This window comes from Ochotona princeps, chromosome 1 (assembly GCF_030435755.1).
Source record: "Ochotona princeps isolate mOchPri1 chromosome 1, mOchPri1.hap1, whole genome shotgun sequence".
Taxonomy (NCBI): Eukaryota; Metazoa; Chordata; class Mammalia; order Lagomorpha; family Ochotonidae; genus Ochotona; species Ochotona princeps.
In genome coordinates, this window is record NC_080832.1 from 164,069,738 (window position 1) to 164,090,599 (window position 20,862).

The following is a 20,862-nucleotide window of genomic DNA, read 5'->3' on the forward strand; positions in this document are numbered from 1 at the left end:
TCCGCAGCCGTTCCCCCCCTCCCCAAAAATTAGATCAGATAGATAGAGACCAATAAGGAAAGCTTAGAACAGACAGGAAACCGCTTGGAATCCCATATACCTTCCTAGGAAGGACACAAAGATTAGTTACTTCTCACTAAGGTTTTGAAGATTTCTCTGCACACCCCTCCTAAAACTGTTTTGCTCCTCAACTGTTAATATATGGCATGTTTGAGTTATAAGCCTGTTTGGACTAGCCTAAAATTCATGAAGTTCAGTAGAAATCACACTTGAACACTATAAGCTGCTAAATATAAAAATGAAAATAGACACGAGACAGCTGAATAGTACTCTATAACTATTTTAAGGTGTATAGCAGCCAGTTGTGTATAAACTATAATTGAGATGTCAATGAAGTAGTCACAGGATGTGGTTAAGAACTTGCATTTTCCAACATATTGGTCACTCAGTACCATGTCAATTAACTTCACGGTGTTGTAAATTGATGCTGAAGTTGTGTTGTGGCTTTTCATTGGAGGGGATGATATTCTACCAGCTCTACTTTCAGACCAGGGATGGTCTCCCCATTAAACTGTTGAATTTATCTGGACAATAAGATGCTGGACTTTCTGCATGGTCCATGCCTGCAATGAAGGAATCATGACTGGATATGAACCATACTACTGCAACAAGGTGGAGGAGTTCAATATGTGGGGGAGGGCTTTTTGGAGGGGTTGGGGGAATCCCAGAGCCTATAAAACTGTGTCAGAAATGAAATACAAAAAAAAAAAAAAAAAAAAAAAAGAAAGCGAGAGAAAGATCCAGTGCTAAGTAACACTGTGAGAAGAAAGTTCAGGCCTAAATCTGAGTGATAAAGAAAATCCACAGTGAACAGGTAGGTATATTTCAGAATACATCCAATAAAACTCAGATGTATAACTGAAAAAAATATTCCTGCTGCCCCCTTGCTTCGCCTCACTATTCGGTGGACACACCTAGCTTGTGCTTGCTGCTCAGGGCAGTCTTAGGACTCATGGGTAATGCTTTGCTTCCCAGCCACGGGTCACACTGCACCCTGGCTCGGCCTCATCCCCACACCTGCACTTCAGGGATGCGCTGCCCGCCCGAGGCCCTGTCACTTGGCATCACTGTGGCATATTCTGAGGTCGCTCATTTTCCTGTGATTTTACCTAGAAACAAACTCCATCTCTGGCCAATGGGAGTTGGACCCAGATAGATTCACCTTTTGCTTTCTGAAGTTTTTTTTTTTTTTTAACAATTTATTTATTTATTTATTGGAAAGTCAGATATATACAAAGAAGGAGAGACAGAAATATGTTTCATCCACTGGTTCACTCCCCAGGTGGCTGCAATGACCAGGGCTGTGCCAATTTGAAGCCAGCAGCCAGGAGCTTCTTTCAATTTTCCCATGAGGGTTTAGGGGCCCAAAGACTTGGGCCATTCTCTGCTGTTTTCCCAGGCCATCAGCAGGGAGCTGGATGGGAAGTGGATCAGTGGGACATGAACCGGTGCCCATGTGGGATCCCAGTGCTTGGAGGTGGACGATTAGCCAGTCGAATCAACATGCAGGCTCCAAAGTCTTTTGTTTTAGGGGTAGACCCTTCTGTCTGAGATTCAACATGACATCCTTTGTGGGACAAATATGGATTGAGCAGGGTGTGGAGGTAGCACCCTCCCAAATACCTGGACCCAGGAAGCTATTATTATCAGGGAGATAAACATTTACACTGTGAGATCCCAGGCAGGTAGGAGCTTCCATCAAATGAGCCAGTCAGCACAGGGTCCGAGAGGGAGGGGGAGGAGGTACAGTGGCTCCCAGGCCGAGGGTGTGAGCAGGGTTCCAACACTGAGGGTACTTCCGTCCCGCTGAGCAGTCTGGCTGCCGACACCTCAGGCTCTCGCCGAGTGAAGAGAGGGTCGGGCCGTGGTGCAGCAAGCTAAGCAGCTGCCTACAATGCCAGCTTCCCATTAGGACTACTGGTTCGAGTCCCAGCTGCTACATTGTGCTCCAGCTCCCTGATGACGTGCCTTGTGAAGCAGTGAGGGTTGGCTCAAGTGCTTGGGCCCCTGCACTTGCGTGGGAGACCAGGATGCAGTTCGTGGCTACAGCCCGGTGTAGCCCTGTCATTGTGGCCATGAGGGAGCGAATCAGCAGATGGAAGATCTGTCTTTACTTTTCTGTCATTCTGCCTTCCTAATACATAAATATTTTTTTTAGAGGAAGCAATTTTGGAAAAATTCACTAAAGAAAACATAATAATCAAAGTTTCCAGCATTGAGGTAAACACCAGCCAAGAGAAGTTTAAAACTTGCAAAGGCTCAGATCTAGTAGGTACATTCTCGTGTGGATTTTTTCCTTTTCTTTTAGCTCTGTTTGATATTAAAAGCGTCAGGTGAGAGGTTTGGGCGCTGGGGTAGAGCAAGTGGGTGAATGTGCTGATTCTTAAAAAAAAAAAAAGCTCATAGGATTGTTTCTTAATAAAAACCCAGGCGCCACTACCCCTCTGCTATCTAGCCACGTCCTGGAGGACACCCAGCTGTGCTGTGACTACAGCAGGTCTCCCTTTGTCCTCTGTATGGTGCCAACATGCTCGGCCAAGCCGCAGGGCTTCGGGCGGATCCCCGCAGGCCCTGAGACGTGTCGGCAGCCAGCCTTGCTCCCAGTAACGGATGTTCCTCCGTTCAGGTTCGAGCAGGTGCAACTTGGACTGTCTGACACAGAGCATCCAGCACCTGTAGCCTGGGTGGGGCTCGTCTCTCTCCGTCCCTTCTCTGCCTCCTGCGCCTCTGGCTATCGAGCCACGTGAGCAGCTCCCAGGACACGAAGTGTGTAAGACACACGGGAGTATCTGACAGCTGTGTCAAAAAGCCGCACGATCAACAGGAGTTTGACCCTGCATGGCCGCCTGCTGTTTCTGCTTCTCACTGGGAAGGCACTGGTACCCCTGGGTGCACAGCCTGTCCCCACGGAGCCCAGCTGACCCTGTCCGCCCTCTCCCCCGGAAGGAGCCCCTCCCAAGCAGCTGGCTCTAACCCAGGCAGTCCACTGGTGTGACACACAGAGCCGAGGGCCAGGCCCCCCTGCTGGTCCTGCCTGGCTCCGGAAGGCAGCTGTGCTATCGTTACTCACACATACACGCCTCCCAGCTCCACTGCATCAGCTGGACCCGATGAGCGAGCGATGCTATCCTGCTCCCCACTCTGGAGCTGCCTCTCCTGACTGCTGTGGGTGGGCTCTGCCAGAGCTCCTAAGGTTCTCCCCTGGGTGACTGAGCCCCCGCGCCCACCCCCGCCCAGCCTCATTCCGCACAGGGACTCCGGCCAGCTGTTGTACAGCCGTCACCCAGCTGCTGGGACCAGACACCTGTCCCCACCTTCACCCACTCTGATTTCTGCTGCTTGCCCATGGCTCAGTCCTACGACCCGCACCAAGACACACACATGTGTGTACACGTGGACACATGCAAGTACAATACACTGACACACATGTAGCACACACATATGCATAGGTACATAAATGCACAGGGAGCCGTCATGCTGACAACTAGGGCACTGATGATTTCACAACTCTGCATACTCAGAAGCTGAAACTGGGGTGGCCTCTTTCCCAGGGACTCCCTGCCTTCAGCAGATCCCAAAACATCAACTGAGAGAACATTGGGAACTCATGTTTAATTGTTCCTCCAAATTTTATTATTAAGGTATACGCTACCGGGCCCAGCGTGGTAGCCTACTGGCTAAAGTCTTCTTGAACACTCTGGAATACCATATGGGTGATAGTTCTAATCCCGGCGGCCCCGCTTCCCATCCAGCTCCCTGCTTGTGGCCTGGGAAAGCAGTCAAGGACAGCTCAAAGCCTTGGACCCTGCACCCGTGTGGGAGACCCGGAGAAAGCTCTGGACTCCTAGCTTTGGATTGCAAAGTCAGATATACAGAGAGGAGGAGAGACAGAGAGGAGGATCGTCTGATGATTCACTCCCCAAGTGACTGCAGTGGCTGGAGCTGAGCCAATCCGAAGCCACGAACCAGGAGCTTCTTCCGGGTCTCCCTTGTGGGTGCAGGATCCCAAGATCTTGGGCCGTCCTCGACTGCTTTCCCAGGGAAAGCAGGGAGCTGGATGGGAAGCGGGGCTCTCTGGATTAAAACTGGCGCCCATATGGGATCCCAGGCGTGTTCAAGGCAAGGACCTTAACCACTATACTATTGCACCGGGCCCGGCTCTGTGTTTCAAAACAGAAATAGAGGCTACCCCTTTTGTTCCTATGTGGACTCAATTTTGTTCTCAATTTGTTCCTAATCCAGATAACTTGCAGACCAATAGGATTTGCCTTAATTTTTTTTAAATCTCCTTAATTGTTGGATAACCTGTAAAAATAATTACCGCATGTGCAGCCAAGCCCCAGAGACCACACGCTCTTTCAGGATTCACCTCTGTCCCTCTCCTTTCCCGTGTGAGGAGTTCCATCTCCCCTGGCAGGTGTGGGGACTCCTACAGCCTGCAGCTCCTCTCCTCTGGCGGAGAATGCAATAGCTGGGCTCGCTCTTGAAGTTAGACTGTTTAGATGGAGGCGAGAACTATATCCCTCAAGTGTGTGACCTGGATGAACACACACACACACATTTCAATAAGTTTCCGTATAATCAAAAGACATGCTTACTTTGGGGCATTTTGAAATCCTATTCCATAGGATAGATTTTACATAAACCTTTTGAGAACTTCTCATATCCTTGGATTTCCAAATTGCTGAGAAATCCAAATTGTGAGTAAATTTATCTTCTAAAAATATTTTCTCTTGGGTCTGGCATGATAGCCTAGTGACTGAAGTCCTCACCTTGCAAACACCGGGATGTGATATGGGTGCAAGTTTATGCTGTTCCACTTCCCTTCCAGCTCCCTGCTTGTGGCCTGGGAAAGCAGTGGAGGACGGCCCAAAGCCTTGGGACCCTGCACTCATGTGGGAGACCCGGAAGAAGCTCCTGGCTCTTAGCTTCGGATCGGCTCAGCTTCAGCCGTTGTGGCCATCTGGGGAGTGAACCGGTGGATGGAAGACCTTTCTCTTTGTTTTCCCCTTCTGTTTGTAAATCTGCCTTTCCAATAAAAAGAAATAAATCTTTTAAAAATTCTTTATTTATTTGTTTTTAAATTTTTATTGGAAATACAGATTTAGAGAAGGAGGGAGAGAGACAGACATCTTCCAATTGCTGGTCCACTCCTTAAATGACCACAGTGGCTGGGGCTGAGCTGGGCCGGTCTGAAGGTGGGGGCCAGAGCTTCTTCTGGGTCTCCCACGTGGGTGCAGGGACCCACGAACTTGGGCTCGCTCAGTGCTGGCCCTCGCCATTGGCAGGGATCGGACGTGGAGCAGCTGGTACATGAATCAGTGCCCATATAGCAATCCAGCCCCACAGGCAGAAGGTTAGCTTGCTACGTCATAACGCCAGTCCCCAAAATTTTTTAGTTCAACTTTTTCGCAATTTTAAAAAATATTTATTTATTATTTGAAAGATAGATTTACAGAAAGGAGAGAGATTTTCCATTTGCTGGTTCACTCCCCAAATGGCTGCAATGGCCAGAGCTGATTTGATCCAAAGCCAGCAGCCAAGAGTTTCTTTTGGGTCTCCCATGTGGATGCAGGGACCCAAGGACCTGAGCCATCCTCTGCCACCTTCCCAGGCTACAAGCAGTGAGTTGGATGGGAATTGGAACAGCTGGGACTTGAACCGGCATCCATATGGGGTACTAGACTGTCAGGCAGAGGATTAGCCCATTAAACTACCATGCCAGTCTTAGTTTTCTGCAAATGTTGCAGTACTCATATGAGAACATGTGGATTCTTACAGGTTATTTAAAATTTTTAAGGGAATTTTAAATTAATTAGAAAAGTTATTCGAAAGGCAGACAGGCAGAGGAAGAGACAGAAAGAGATGCTCCATTGGTTGCCTTGCTCTTCAGATGCCCACAGCCAGGGCCAGGCCAGGCTCCAGTCAGGAGCCCAATCCAGGCCTGCCAGGTAAGTGGCAGCGACCCCAGGGCTGGTGCCACCATCTCTTACCTGCTGGCATGCACGTTAGCAGGAAATTCGAATTGCATGTAGAGATGGCACCGGAACACAGGCATTCCCGTGCAGGAGGTGGGTGTCCCACATGGCATCCAGGCATGGTGCCAAGCGAACACCCCTCAGGAGCCTTCTTCAGGCTTTCATCGGAAACTCAGATTTACCAGAGGAGAGACAGAAAGATCTTCTATCTGCTCATTCACTCCCCAAGTGGTCACTACAGAGTTGAACTGATCTGAAGCCAGGAACCCAGGAGCCTCTTCTGGGTCTCCCACGTGGGTGCAGGGTCCCAAGGCTTTGGGCCATCCTCCACCACTTCCCCAGACCACAAACAGGGAGCTGGATGGGAAGTGGGGCCACCAGGATACGAACTAGCACCCATATGGAATCCCAGTGTGTGCGAGGCGAAGACTTCAGCTGCTAGGCTACCGTGCCAGGCTCCCATGAAGTCTTTTAAGATTACTTCAACAATGACAAGCAGGAGAACTCATTCATTCACTGACCGGATTTTGATTAAGTCCCTATCCTGGAAGCTGATAACCCCATGGTTTTTAAGACATAGTTTAAAAACTGTGTCACATAATACAATGTAATTAATGAATTAAAAAAAAAAAGAGATAGTTTATAAATGACCAACAGTCTACTAAGGAGAAAAAGAGGACTATCCTTCCTTGGGATGGGTATCCAGTCCAGCAGTGAAACTGCTGATCCAGATGTCCACATTCCACACGGCACCCTTGGCTGTAGCTTGGGCTCCCACTCGGGCTCCCAGCTTCCTGCTGATGCAGCCCCCGAGAGGTCGTGGAGAACGACCCAAGGGACTGGGCTCCTGTCCCTTACCATGGGGACCTAGACTGAGCTCCTGGCTCCTGGCTTCAGCTGGGCCCAGTCCTTGAACCCAAACCTAAAAACCAACGCTCAAAGTTCAGGAGACGGGATTTTGAAAAACACAAGACACTTTCTTGAGCAGCATGTCCCTATGTCAAGTTCTTGCTGCTCTTAGAGACCTGGGGTCTGCCTTGCACCGGGCATTCAGACGCACGGTGGCCTGCCATGGGGCCCAGCTGGTGGCCTCCATGCTGCTCTCGGGGGATCCACCTGTTAGGACCAGATATTGGCCCCACTTGCCAGTGATGGGGATTTGTGCAATCCATCACTTCGTACAACCTGAAGGGGAATCACACCCTTGGGAAGTGTCAAAACCCAGTACTATTCTGGTCAAGATATTCACAGTGGGTCTTTTAAAAGAGCCATGAATGAGGGCCACGGTGCATCCTGGGTTCATCAGTATCCTTTCTGATCAAACTGCACCTGCATCTGACCAAAGGCCGTTTGAACAGAAATGAGAACCTGAGCAGCAGGTGCATTCCGCTCTCCCAGGTTCCCATCCCTGGCAGCCGTCCCTTTCATCCTGGCTGTAAGGGCTCCGGTTCCCAAGGGGGAGAGGACGCTGGTACTTCTCCACAAAAAACGCTTCAGCTCACCCTCCTTCCTCTTTGGGACTCCCAGTGGGGCTTCTCATCTGTGGGGGCTTCCCAGCACCCCCCACTGCAGTGCTGACTTGCCACCTTGAAGACGGAGCAGAGGTGGCTGCTCACTGCCTTCACGCGTCTCTGATGCTCCGTGGTGCATGCCACACACACACACACACACACACACACGTCAGGGGAGTTGGAGACAAGACACATTCCAAGCTTTCCATAGGGGGTGGGACAGGGACATGCTTGGGAGCAGACACTGCCATGGGGGAGGAGGATGTCTCTGCTGTCTGTGGGTTGCAAGGTGGTGAGCAAGATAAGAGTGATCCAGGAACATGGCCACCATCCAAGTCCAAAGCTTATGTCTCCAGGGAGTAGGCACAGCTCCACTTGACTCAGGACCAAGCTTTCTGTCCCTCTAGCTGTCACCTCAAGGACCTCCACCCCCAGCTGTCACATCCAGGAAACCCCCTCCACCCCCAGCTGTCACTCCAGGGACCTTCCCACCCCCAGCTGTCACTCCAGGGGCCTCCCACCCTCAGCTATCACCTCCAGGGATCCCCACCCCCAGCTGTCACTCCAGGAACCCCCACCCCCAGCTGCCACCTCCAGGGGCCTCACCCTCAGTTGCCACCTCCAGGGACCCCCACCCCAGTTGTCTCCTCCAGGGACCCTCCCATCCCCAGCTGTCTCATCCAGGGACCCTCCTACCCCCAGCTGTCACTCCAGGAAACCCCCTCCACCCCCAGCTGTCACTCCAGGAACCTCCACCCTCAGCTGCCACCTCCAGGGGCCTCCCACCCTCAGCTATCACCTCCAGGGACCCCCCCTCAGCTGTCACTCCAGGAAACCCCACCCCCAGCTGCCACCTCCGGGGCCTCACCCTCAGTTGCCACCTCCAGGGGTCTCCCACCCCCAGCTGCCACTTCCAGGGGCCTCCCACCCTCAGCTATCACCTCCGGGGACCCCCACCCCCAGCTGTCACTCCAGGGACCCCCACCCCCAGCTGTCACTCCAGGGACCCTCCCACCCCCAGTGTCACTCCAGGGACCCCCACCCCCAGCTGTCACTCCAGGGACCCTCCCACCCCCAGTGTCACTCCAGGGACCCTTCCACCCCCAGCTGTCACTCCAGGGACCCCCTCTCTCCCACCCCCCGCTGAGGTGGTCAAGGCCACATCTGTTTCACAGAGGAACCTGATCACCAAACCCTCTAGGCACCTGCTTTGAACTTTCTTTCATTCAGCCAGCAGATGGAATATCTCTCTTATTTTGACTTCCAAATAAAATATTTTTAAATAAGATTAACTCATTTTATTTGAAAGTCAGAGTTAGACAGAGTGAGTCTTTCATCTGTTAGTTCACTTCTCAAATGGCTGCAACGGCCAGACCTGGGACTGCAGGAAGCCAGGAGCCAGGAGCTTCCTCTGGGTCTCCCACATGAGTTGAGGGGTCCAAGGACTTGAGCCGCCCTTTGGTACTTTCCCAGGCCACAGGCAGTGAGCAGAGAAGTTGGGTTGTCAGGGCTAGAACTGGTGCCCACACAGGGTGTGAGCATTGCAGATGGCAGCTTTACCTAGTATGCCACAGAGCCAGTCCCCAAAAATATGTTTTGCAAAAAAGAATATGTTTGGGGCCAGTGCAGTGTCTCAATTGGCTAATCCTCTGCCTATAAGCGCCGGGATCTCATATAGGTTCATGTCTCAGCTGCTCCACTTCCAATCCAGCTCCCCGCTGATGGCCCAGGAAGGCAGCGCAGGCTGGCTCAAAGCACTGGGACCCTACAAAACTCAGAAGAGGATCCTGGCCTCTGGCTTTGCATTGGCTCAGCTTCAGCCGTTATAGACATTTGGAGAGTGAACCAACAGAAGGAACACCTCTCTGTGTCTCTCCTTCTCTACATAAACCTGCCTTTCCAAGAAAATAAATAAATCTTTAAAAAAGGTGTGTGCATTCTAAAGTGAATCAGAGGATTCTCTGTGCTTTCTTAACTTTTTTTTTTAAATTCAAAAGAGTGACAGAGAGCGCTGTCATTTGGGGAGTGAAACAACAGACAGGATCCCCCCCTCTCTTCTGCTTTTCAAAAACTTCTTAAATAACAAATTGTGGAGGGGTGGCCATGTGGCCTAGTGAGCACGGCCCCTGCCCGTGATTCCAACATCCCATGTGGGCCCCACTTTGACACCCGGCTGCTCCACTTCTGATCCAGCCCACTGCTAATGAGCCTGGGAAAAGCTTCAGAAGATACTGCAGGTGCTTGGTCCCTCACGAGGGAGGCCTGGATGAAGCTCTAGGCTGCTGGCTTCAGCTTGGCCCGATGCTGGCTGCTGTGCCCATCTGGGATGGGAAGCAACAGATCAAAGATCTCTTTTTTTCTCCCTGTTTCTTCTGTAACTCTGACTTGCAAAGAAATAAATACTCTTTAAAAAATAAACTGGCATCACAGTTGTCCACCCGCACCTGCTGACTACGGAGCAGATGTGCAAACCCCTTTGCTGCAGGTAAGGGTGTGGACTCACAGCCTGAGCCACACCGTGCTGGCCTCTGCCATCCCCTGGAGCTCCTTTAACAGCACCCACACTCCAAAGCATGCCCCTCATCCTCCACGTGGCACCTTCTCCAGGACTTCCCCTTCCAGGTGACTGTTCTGCAGTGAGTCCCACCAGCATCCTGCTCGTCCTCCCTCCAGCACAGCATGCAAGCCTGCAGTTGGACAGCAGCTTTGCCAAGCCGCACGCCTACCAGCAGGAGCTCCTGCACCCAACAGGCACGACATAAAAGGGCCAGCCCTCTCGGCCACTTTCCTCTCCGTGTACCTGTTCCTCCCAGCACTCCAACTCTCTCCCCATCCCGACACTCGCTCCACTTGCACTTGGGTCATTAGTCTTTCCTCCCTATCTGTTTCTTTGCTGAGACCCTGGAAAATTCCAGGAAAAGGACTGGATGCCATGACTTCGTCCCACACAGGCACAGAAGCCTTGCTGTGCTTTTCACGTCACCACATGTGCCCAAGCACAAGGGTCCCACGGGCATTTCTTTGTGGGTCCAGTACCCAGAGGAGCAAAGCAAGAGTTGCAGCCAGTAATGGAATCATGACCACCTTGGACAGCATTCATGGTCAGGCCCTCTCCCTCCTGCTCTTGGCTTCATGGCAGAACTGGCTTCTCCACATCCAGGGCACTACCTGGCTCAGGGTGAGCTCTTCCTGGACCACAATGCAGAGCTGTGAGCGCTGGACCAGAACTGAGGGGGCACAGTCTTCACTCACGCACAGGTGCATATACAATGTTCACATAAATATGCACACAGGTGCTCACACAGGTAAACACAGGTGCTCACACAGGTGCTCACACAGGTGAACACAGGTACCCACACAGGTGCTCACACAGGTACCCACACAGGTGCTCACACAGGTACTCACACAGGTGAACACAGGTACTCACACAGGTACTCACACAGGTGAACACAGGTGCTCACACAGGTGAACACAGGTACCCACACAGGTGAACACAGGTACTCACACAGGTGCTCACACAGGTACTCACACAGGTAAACACAGGTGCTCACACAGGTACTCACACAGGTACTCACACAGGTAAACACAGGTGCTCACACAGGTACTCACACAGGTGAACACAGGCACTCACACAGGTGAACACAGGTACTCACACAGGTGAACACAGGTACCCACACAGGTGAACACAGGTACTCACACAGGTGCTCACACAGGTGAACACAGGTACTCACACAGGTGCTCACACAGGTACTCACACAGGTACTCACACAGGTAAACACAGGTGCTCACACAGGTACTCACACAGGTACTCACACAGGTAAACACAGGTGCTCACACAGGTACTCACACAGGTGAACACAGGCACTCACACAGGTGAACACAGGTACTCACACAGGTGAACACAGGTGCTCACACAGGTGAACACAGGTGCTCACACAGGTACTCACACAGGTACTCACACAGGTGAACACAGGTACTCACACAGGTGCTCACACAGGTGCTCACACAGGTGAACACAGGTGCTCACACAGGTACTCACACAGGTGAACATAGTTACTCACACAGGTAAACACAGGTACTCACACAGGTAAACACAGGTACTCACACAAGTATGCATTTTTGTTTGTTATAGTAAATGTCAGATCATTTTCAAAGCCAATTTTATGACAATTATTTGTGTCAAAGAATTTCCCGTTACTTGTCAATAAACCCCAGTACCTTACTAAGACTCAAGTGGAAAACACGGGTCACTCTAGCCTCACAATCCAGCCTTGCAGACCTGGTGCTGCTCCCTGAAGTCCCTCCCTGCTACCTCTCTCCTGGCAGGTGTCCTACCTGGGACATGTGGGGCAGGGAGCCAGCTGTGTCTGCCCTTCCAGGTGTGCGAAGCTCCAAAAGGCTGTGTTCCCCCACCTCCCATCCCATTCCCACACTAGCAGACAGTACAAACCCCTGTGCGTAGGGTAGTCAGGGTAGGTTGGGAGGACCTATCAAGGTGGGGGTGAGGGCTGGAGGCCAAGGGGAGGCATAAGGCAAAACTCTGGAGCCAGCACTGCTCGCTTTAGGTGCAGGATGTGACATGAACCAGCCGGGTCCAGGCTGGGGAGACTCTTGGGATGTCCCCTTATGAGACATGAGTTACTTCGGGTGAGGAGCTGTTGTCTGCACTTGGTACAAGGTAAAGCAGAGAGCAGGTGCATGCTAGAAGAACCGACGCACTGAATTCCCTGTGTAGATGCAACAGGGAGGCTTCCTGGGGTTAAGGGATGGGGACAGTCAGTGGTTGACGCCTTCCTCCTGGAGGCAGAGGCTGCCAGGCTCTGGCAGCAGGGAGCTGGGGTGGGGACAGTGTTGCTTGCAGGATGGCAGAGTTTAGCATTGGTAACAGTGGCTGGTAAGGGCCTCTCTGGCAGACAGTCTCTCCCCTCTTTCCTTCTTTTTCCCCATCCATAATTTCTGGCTCCCTGCTGCTCCTGAGGCTTTCATGACACGGTAAGAAACAGGTGGATGCTTCGGAAAATGCACCTGCACCTCACACGTCGCTCTCTCTGCGGGCGCATTCACTGTGCAGGGGACCAGTGCAGCGAAGAGGTAAGGGCAGCGTGTGTGTGTGTGTGTGTGTGTGTGGTGTTTTGGTTTCTTTTTTCTTTCCTGCTGTCCAGTTAACAGCCCTCTTGGATGCAACTGACCACATTGGTCAGAACAGACTCAGACATTTCTCAAGCTAGAATCCAAGGAGTCAGGAGCAGACGCAGGAAGATACTCACGACCAGTAGAGCAGCATGAGCAGGAAGGGGCAGGTGATGAGGGCTTGCAGCACCTGCCAGTCCCGGCACAGGGCGGCCAGGCCGGGCATGAGGAACTGGCCCGCCATGGTCACGAAGCTCGCCACCATGGTGATCATGAACCGCTTTCCCGGCGGGCACAGCTCTATTCCTGCAACACAGAACCAACACGAGAGGCGTCAGGGCGCTGCTGGGGCAACTGGGGGACAGGGGATGCCGACGTTCGTCAAGGATCACAGCTCAAGGTCACGGGCGGGTCAGTGGCAGGAGGACACGGCCACTCACAGGCACCCTGCTCAGCAACTGGAAGAGGCTGCTGTTAGCAGGGGTGGGTTTCTGGGCTCTCTTGCTATCCCTACTTCCTCTGCTCCCTGCCTGCTACTGGGCCTGCTGTGCAGTGGGGTACGTCCACGCCCTGCCTTCCCCTCTTGGGGGTGGGGAAGCTGTGCCAGGGGAACCCTCTGACCTCAGGGCAGGACACCTACTCACTGTCCCACCTGCACTGCCTGCCCTCCCTCTGTTCCTCGAGTTCCACGGGGCCTGTGTGGTGATGGTGTGGGGTAAAGCCACTGCCTCCTGCCACACCGGCATCCCATATCTGCACCAGTTTCAGTCCCAGCTGCCCCAATTGCTCATCCAGTTCCTAGATCCTGGCTTTGGCCTGGCTTAGCAATGGTTGTTGCAGCCACTTGGAGAGTGGACCGCTGGATGGAAGATTCTCTCTCTGTAACTCTTTCAAATAAAGAAACACCCCCCCTTTTTTAAGGATGACTTTCTACAAGGATGCCAAGCTGGCATTCCTGCTGCTCAAAACAACACAGAGAAGAGGATTTTCTTTCTTTTTCAGGGAAGATGAGTGATTTGTCGGAGCTACTTTTCCACTTGCTAAGTGCAGGCAGGAGATGGACTGCTATGGAAAGCTCAAGTCTACACTTGTCAAACCCAGGCAAGAACTCGGAGGCTCTGCGTAGGCCAGCATCAGTTAAGGACACACAATGCTCGCCACCCAGGGGACAATGCCAGAAGGGCACGGTGGCTTTGCGCCAGTGGGGCCCCTGGCACACCTACGGTGACTGTCACTCAGCTTTTCTCTGACCACCTATGTCTACTTTGCTGACACAGTAAGTAAGAAAACATGTGTAGGTGCAGTATGCTCCTGCACCGTGTCATCACCCTTTGCCATTTTGGTTCCTTGGAGTTCACCACAGTGCACCCAAGGTCAGGGAAAGGGGTCAGAAAGGACCCCTCGCTCTGAGTGCACATCACTCTGAGCACTGGTGCCAGCCTCCCACAGCCCTGCTCCATCCTGCCCAGCTTGCCAGTCAGCCCTTTGTTCCAGGGGCCTGGCTGCAGACACGCCCCCTCCATCCCAGCCCGGCCCTGCAGCCAGTACAATCAGCTATCAGGGCTCACTGTCCTGGCACCACAGATTTCAGAACACCAAAAGGCTTCTTTTTATTTGAAAGACAGAGTTATAAAGAGAGGAAGAAAGAGAAAGAGAGATACTGAGATCCTTCACACGTTAGTTCACTTTCCAATTGGCCACAACGACCAGAGCTGGCGGATCCGAAGCCAGGAGCCTGGAGCTTCTTCTGGGTCTCTCACGTGAGTGCAGGATCCCAAGGACTTGGGCCATACTTCACTGCTTTTCCAGGCCTTTATCGGAGAGCTGGGTTGAAAACCAAGCAGCCAGGACTTGAACCTGCACCCCTATGGGATGCCGACACTACAGGTGGAGGCTTCAGGTGTTCGTCCAGGGCGCCACCCCACTGTGCATCCGTGTTCCAAGCACACAGCCCTGCTTCCTGCAGAGCTCAGGGCTCAAGCATCCTCGATTTCACCTGCTAACTCTGCCAAAGCCCCACAGCACGGATGCTGCCAATGAGAAGCTCGGCAGCAAAAATAAAACAGTGTCGAGGGGCTGCAGAAGCAGCATGCATTCCCACTTCTCTCTGCGTGAAACTTGGATTTAACTGTGTTGCTCCGTGTCTTTGTGAAGCCCCCATCGTACGCAGAGGCAAGTGCTGGCCTTGGTGTCAGGGGCAGCGCTGTGAGGGGTGTGGGGAGGTGTCGCCGCCTTCAGCCCACACACCTGTCTGACGTCAAGTGCAGGTGTATGAGGCAGCTTCCTGGCCCTGATGACACAGGAAAAGGTGACTCGGTGGTCTGGCTTCCCAGCCTGCTCCAGGCCCCTGCCACGCACACACTCTTGCGTACACGTGTGTGAGTGTGGCTGGCACAGCTCTGCATGTGGTTATTGTAATGACACTCACGAAGGCCTGCTTTTCTTCTGACGGTGCTCTCCCTCCTCTTCCCGACCCCCCAAACCTGAAGCGTGCACCTGCCATGCCAGCCTCACCTGGGAGTGAGGAGTGCCCAGTCTCATGCCCACCTAGACCGACAGGTCTATGGACACACTCATTTCAGTGTGAACGGCCCCCCTCCTGCCCCCGACTCCCCCGCTCCCAGATGACTTCTGGGAGGCCCCGGCTGCCTTCAGACCTTGCCACTCACTGGTGGGTGGAGGAGCAGGGGCACTCCAGCAGTCAGCTGGTATTTGCACATGCCGGCCAGGCCCGGGCAAACACACTGCTCGACCCAAGGATACAGGTGTGGCTGCTTGCTGATTGTGATCTGTGTTTGCTCGACTCACCAGAAGCAGCCCCGTCCAGCATGCCTGGACCCAGCTGCGTTCCAAAGGTGGCCCTAAGGAGTTTGTCAAAAAGCAATCATCACGGAACCACAGCCATTCCCGGCATGTCAGTGGTCACATGTTCTTTCTGAATTGGGGTGGCAGCAGGTGAGGCAGAAATCAGGTTTTCTGCAGTGGGAGAAGAAAGAAGCTGTGGCCTGGCCCCCATCAGCAGGGGCTGGCACTGCAGGGGACTGTTGGGGCCACCAGGGCTTGTCCCCAGTTCTGCAAGTGGCAATGGTTAGAGCAATGACTCACATACCATGGAAACACTGGCCTTGGCTTTGAAACGGATACCAGGGGATTCCCCACTCAAGTGCCCCCTTGCCACCTGGCTGGTGAACAGCACAGGCCACCCAGGCAGGACCTGACGTTAGCTGCACCTCAGGGCTTCACCGAACCCCACATTTCACTTTTTCTCCTTTCCCTTACATTTTTTAAAAAAAACTTTATTTGAAAGGGAGAGTTGCAGAATGAGTGAGTGAGAGAGAGAGACAGAGAGAGAGAGAGAGAGGGATTCCCTCTGATTACTCACTTCTCAAATGACTGCAATGGCTGGTGCTGGGCCTGACCAAAACAAAGAGCCTGGAACTCCATCTGGGTCTTCCACGCGGACTGCAGAAGTTCAAGTACATGGGTTGACTTGCACTGCTTTCCCAGGCACATTAGCAGGGAGCTGGATTGGAACTAGAGCAGCTGGGACTCCGACAGGTGTCCACACAGAATGCTGGTATCGCTTAATCTGTGCCGCCACAACACTGGCCCCTTTGTAGAGCCAATTTCTCTGCCAGCTCCAAACTACAGTATAGTTTCACTTCCAGGATGCAAGAGTGTGCCAGCACAGGGGATCAACTACCAGCAGCAAAGATCAAACATAAACCCTCAGGCATCCAGCATGCCTTGTTAGCGCTGTGCTTGAGCTCTGGCTGTGAGCTGGAGGACCAGCATTCAGATTCTGGGGCTCTGGTGATCACAGCTCAGATATTCACCTAGGGCCTCAGTCTTAGCATCTGAGAAATGAGCTATCGTGAGTATTCAATGGCACACAGTACCTGCGCGTATCAAGGGCCATGGCTTAGATCATGAATGAGAAACAGCATAGGCTTGTGCTTGAGAGAGGAAGAGAGGCCATCTCTGCTCTCACTTCTCCACGTGTTTGTACTTCATGGAGATTTTCTCAGACTGAGGAATCATCCAATCAACGACTTCAGCAAAACTGAGGGGCTGGCAACATGGCACAATGGGCAAAACCACCAACGGCGATGCCAGCAGCATCCCATCTGGGCTTTGGTCCACATCCTGGCTGCTCCGTTTCCACCCAGTTCCCTGCTAAAGGCACCTGGGAAAGCAGCGGCACACGGCCCAAGTGGCTGGGTTCCTGCGACCCCATACAGGAGACCTGGAAGAAGCTCCTGGCTTCACCCTGGCCCAGTCCCGGCTGCCGTGGCTATCTGGGGAGTGTACCAACAGATGGCTGAGCTCTCCTTCTTCTTTTCTGTAGCTCTCGACTTTCAGATAATCTCTTTTATAAAAGCAAACTTGAACACATTCAAGGAAAGCACATCACGGTTGGGGCGAGTGGTTAGCTGGCGTTTCACACGCTGGTTAACTCCTCACGCAGGAGGTCCTGGCTTCAAGGCCCAGCTCTGGCTCACAACGCCAGCTTCCTGCTAATGCAGACTGGCAGGCAGTGGTGATGGCACCGCCCACCCTACCACCCACATTGGAGACCTGGGGGGAGCTCCTGGCTCCTGGCTGGCTTTGGCTTGGCCCTGCCCTAAGCACTGCAGACTGGATCAAAGAACTCTCCTTACATGCACCGCTGGCTATGTGGCAACCCCTGGACTGACAGCCTGCTCTCAGAGGTCTGCAGACCTTGGCAATCACCCTGGAGGAAAACCGCACCTTGCCACCCAGATCAGGGACTTCAGGTGACAGAGGAGCAAGGTCTGAGCTGGTGCAGAGCCAACGGCCGGGCTCCACAGCCGTTCCCTGCGGGTGAGCTGGATGGGACGCCTGGCCAGACTGCCGATCCAGGCACTCTAACCCTGCCCCAGTTTCACTCATGCCTCTGTAAGGGAGATGGGTCCAAGTGACAGGGACTGGGCTGGGGAATGGTAACTTAGCAAGGAAGGAAGGGTCCACTTGTGGGCAGCATAGGCCAATGCCTCAGGGTTCCCACTGCACCCCCTGCTGGCTGCCCAGGAGATTCTAACACTGACCTTCCAAGGCCCCCACAATTGTAACAAGTAATTGTTTGCAGAAAATCCTGGAATACACAATTACTGCTGCTCTGATTTCTCTGCTGGACCCTGACACGGAAGCCAGACTGTTCTGCAAACCAAGACACATGGTGTCAGAAGCTGGCTACTTGCTAGCCTTTCCCAGCATCCAATAGGGCCAACTGCCACCTCCACTCCATTCCTGCAGAAGGAATAGCTGTGTCCTGAGTGAGTGTGCACAGCCTGACCATGTGCCAGTGAGCAGATCCTGACCCTGTGTGAGTGTGCACGGCTTGACCCTGTGTGAGTGTGCACGGCTTGACCCTGTGTGAGTGTGCACGGCTTGACCCTGTGTGAGTGTGTACAGCTTTTTTTTTTTTTTTAAACAATCTTCTGCAGATCTAACCAGAACAGATTTGGGCACATGACACACACAGGCAGCCCCCAGCACGAGCGGACAGTCAGAAGAAGCATGCTGCCCAACTGGATCTAAGGACTAAACCATCAGATAGGAGTAGTGAGTCCTGCAAATAAAGAGCCAACAGTCAGCTTGTCATAAACAACTTCTCTGTTTGTTTGGGAGCAGGAAGGTTGGGGAGAGCCGGCCTTGTCTCGCAGACATCCTCCGCCCTGGGAACCAGAGGCCCAGCCCTGTCCACACAGCTCCCCAAAGCCCCACCTAGCTTCCAGCTCCCCGGCGCCTAGGCAGTGGCCACTCAGAGGCTGCGTTGCTTGGCAGCTGGGCCCACTTCAAACCGTGGCCCTCTGCAACCATGACTTAGCAGCAGAACTAGTTGGAATCTGCCCTGTATGGTCAAAGAAAGGCTTGGCAGGCGGAGCTGAAGGGCAGGCCCAAGGGGCTCCATCATGTGACTCCCATCTTACAGTGACCTCTGCCCAGGGCTCGCATAGCCTGCACACCAACTGCCAGCTGCTGGGCAGGTTGCCAGTACATGCGTGGGGGGTCTCAACTAATTGGGGATGTGCTAACATGCTGTTCAGCTCTCCAGAAGAGCCAAAAATTCAGGGGACTACCACAAGGAAAACAGAGTTCTCGTTAACGACACCTGTGCGCGGGCACCGAGAACCTCAACACGCACTGGAATGTTCTCTGGCTAACAGCAAAGGTGTCGTTTTCCTATTCACGCAGTTTTGTCCGTCTATGTGCCAGGTGATGACTTTTGGAAGCCTAATTAAAAAAATGATCTGACAAACAAGAGAGTGAGAGAAGAGTTTGAGAGGAGAGAAAGATCAAGGGAGATTTTCTATGTGCTAGTTCACTCCCCAAATGCTCTTTGTGCTCAGGGCTGGGCCAGGCTGAAGCCAGGAGCCTGGAGCTTCCACATGGGAGGCAGGGACTCAAGTGCTTAACACATGCTCTGCTGTTTCCCAGGCACACCAGCCGACTGTTAGCGTGGAGCTGGAGCAGCCACACACTCCAACGTGGGATGCAGACATCCCCAGAAGTGGCTTAATTCCCTGTGCAACAATACCCTGAAGAGCAGGACTCTATAGTCTGTTCCTGTGGGTGCTTCTTGTCAAGACTTAGAAATTCCTTGCCTGTAACAGGAGTGCTTAAAAAAGGAAAAAGCATCTGAGAAAATGGAACCAAAAGATTTTGGGGACCAGTATTGTAGCAGAGTGGATAACGCCACCATCCACTGTGTCTGCACCCCATACGAGCACTGGTTCGAGTTCCAGCCGCTCCACTTCTGATCCAGCTGCTTGATAACACACCGAAGTAAAACAAAAGATGGCCCAAGCGCTTGGGCCCCTGCCACTCACGTGTGAGACCCAGAGGAAGCTCTGGTTCTTGGGCTCGGTTTAGCCGGTGCAGCTACCTGGGACACAGAGCTTCCTGGGCTTGGTTTAGCCGGTGCAGCTACCTGGGACACAGAGCTTCCTGGGCTCGGTTTGCCGGTGCAGCTACCTGGGACACAGAGCTTCCTGGGCTCGTTTAGCCGGTGCAGCTACCTGGGACACAAACCCACAGACGGGAGCTCTTGCTTTTGTCTCTCTTTTTCTGTAACTTTTTCAAATAAAGAAAAAAACTTTTTTAAAAAGAATTTTTGTGCAACATTTTTTTTTTTGGAAATTGACACATGGTGTTTTTCATAATATGCAATTCCCACCAACTTTTAAAAAGAACTCCTTGTAGAACTTAATCAGGGGAAAAAAACCCTTTCTGTTCACATCAGCCATATTCTAGGATGGCCACTGGCATTCTTGGCTCCAAGTCCTTCAGGTGACCACTGTCCTGCAGAGCAAGAACGCACCCCTCCAGGGAGCACACACTGATGAAGGTCCCGGGAACATGCTGCAGGTGAAACCCACAGCCTCAGGTGGGGCTCCGAGCCTGGGAAAAACACCAGAATGATGTTCTCACGTCCCCACACTCTGCCACCCCATACCCTGATCTCTGCATCCAGTCCCAAGAAACAGTTCAACCCTTTGCAAACAGTCTCTACGAAGCAGCCCGCACTCCTGTGATGCACCTGCTAGAGAGAGAGGGAGCAGGTGCTTAGGAATTGCTGCGTGTTTCTGGATTCTCTAGAGAACATGTCTGCTGGAATATTCTGGAATATTCTAGCAGCACATGAGGCTGATGTCTTTGGAGGGGTGAATACGTGGGAGTGGGAGGTAGTACAAGGGGCAGTGAGTATGAAGCCAGCTCTGGTTCCTGCTACTTCTGGGCTGCTCCCCTTGGCATGAAGCCCATACCCAGGCCCACCTTGGGCTTCCAGACAGAGGGCACAGCTCATAGTCTGGTGCACTGGGCAAGGGCTGAGGGTCACCATGCTCATAGGCATCCGAGCAGGAAGCCCCCAGGAGCTCCTCACCTGAGTTCCCTATGCTCCCTGTATGGGCTGGGCCAAGCAGCCTTCCTGGGCTGCCCCCTCCCCGGCTGCTCAGCCAGCAGAAGGAAACACAATCCCTGGCCTGGGCCAGTGGAAGGGGACCTCAGTCACAACAACAGGGGGCAATCCACGTGTCTCAGCCCCGTCTGTCACCCATACACAGGCTCTCTGGATTCCTGGCCTGAGAGTACTCACTGTACCCACAGGCCGGCACTCCCCATGGTCAAGTGGAGCCAATGTAGAAGGTATCACTTTG

At 52.9% G+C, this 20,862-nt stretch overlaps 1 protein-coding gene across 2 annotated transcripts in view; it reads right to left on the reverse strand.

The window, feature by feature from the left end:
* SLC22A23 (solute carrier family 22 member 23) overlaps positions 1 to 20,862 on the reverse strand; it is a 148,074-nt gene that overhangs the window by 24,894 nt on the left and 102,318 nt on the right. For both annotated transcript variants that reach the window (XM_058668357.1, XM_058668360.1), the window contains one exon: positions 12,817 to 12,985. In XM_058668357.1, coding sequence (XP_058524340.1) covers positions 12,817 to 12,985 — 169 coding nt within the window. The remainder of the gene's footprint in view (positions 1 to 12,816; positions 12,986 to 20,862) is intronic.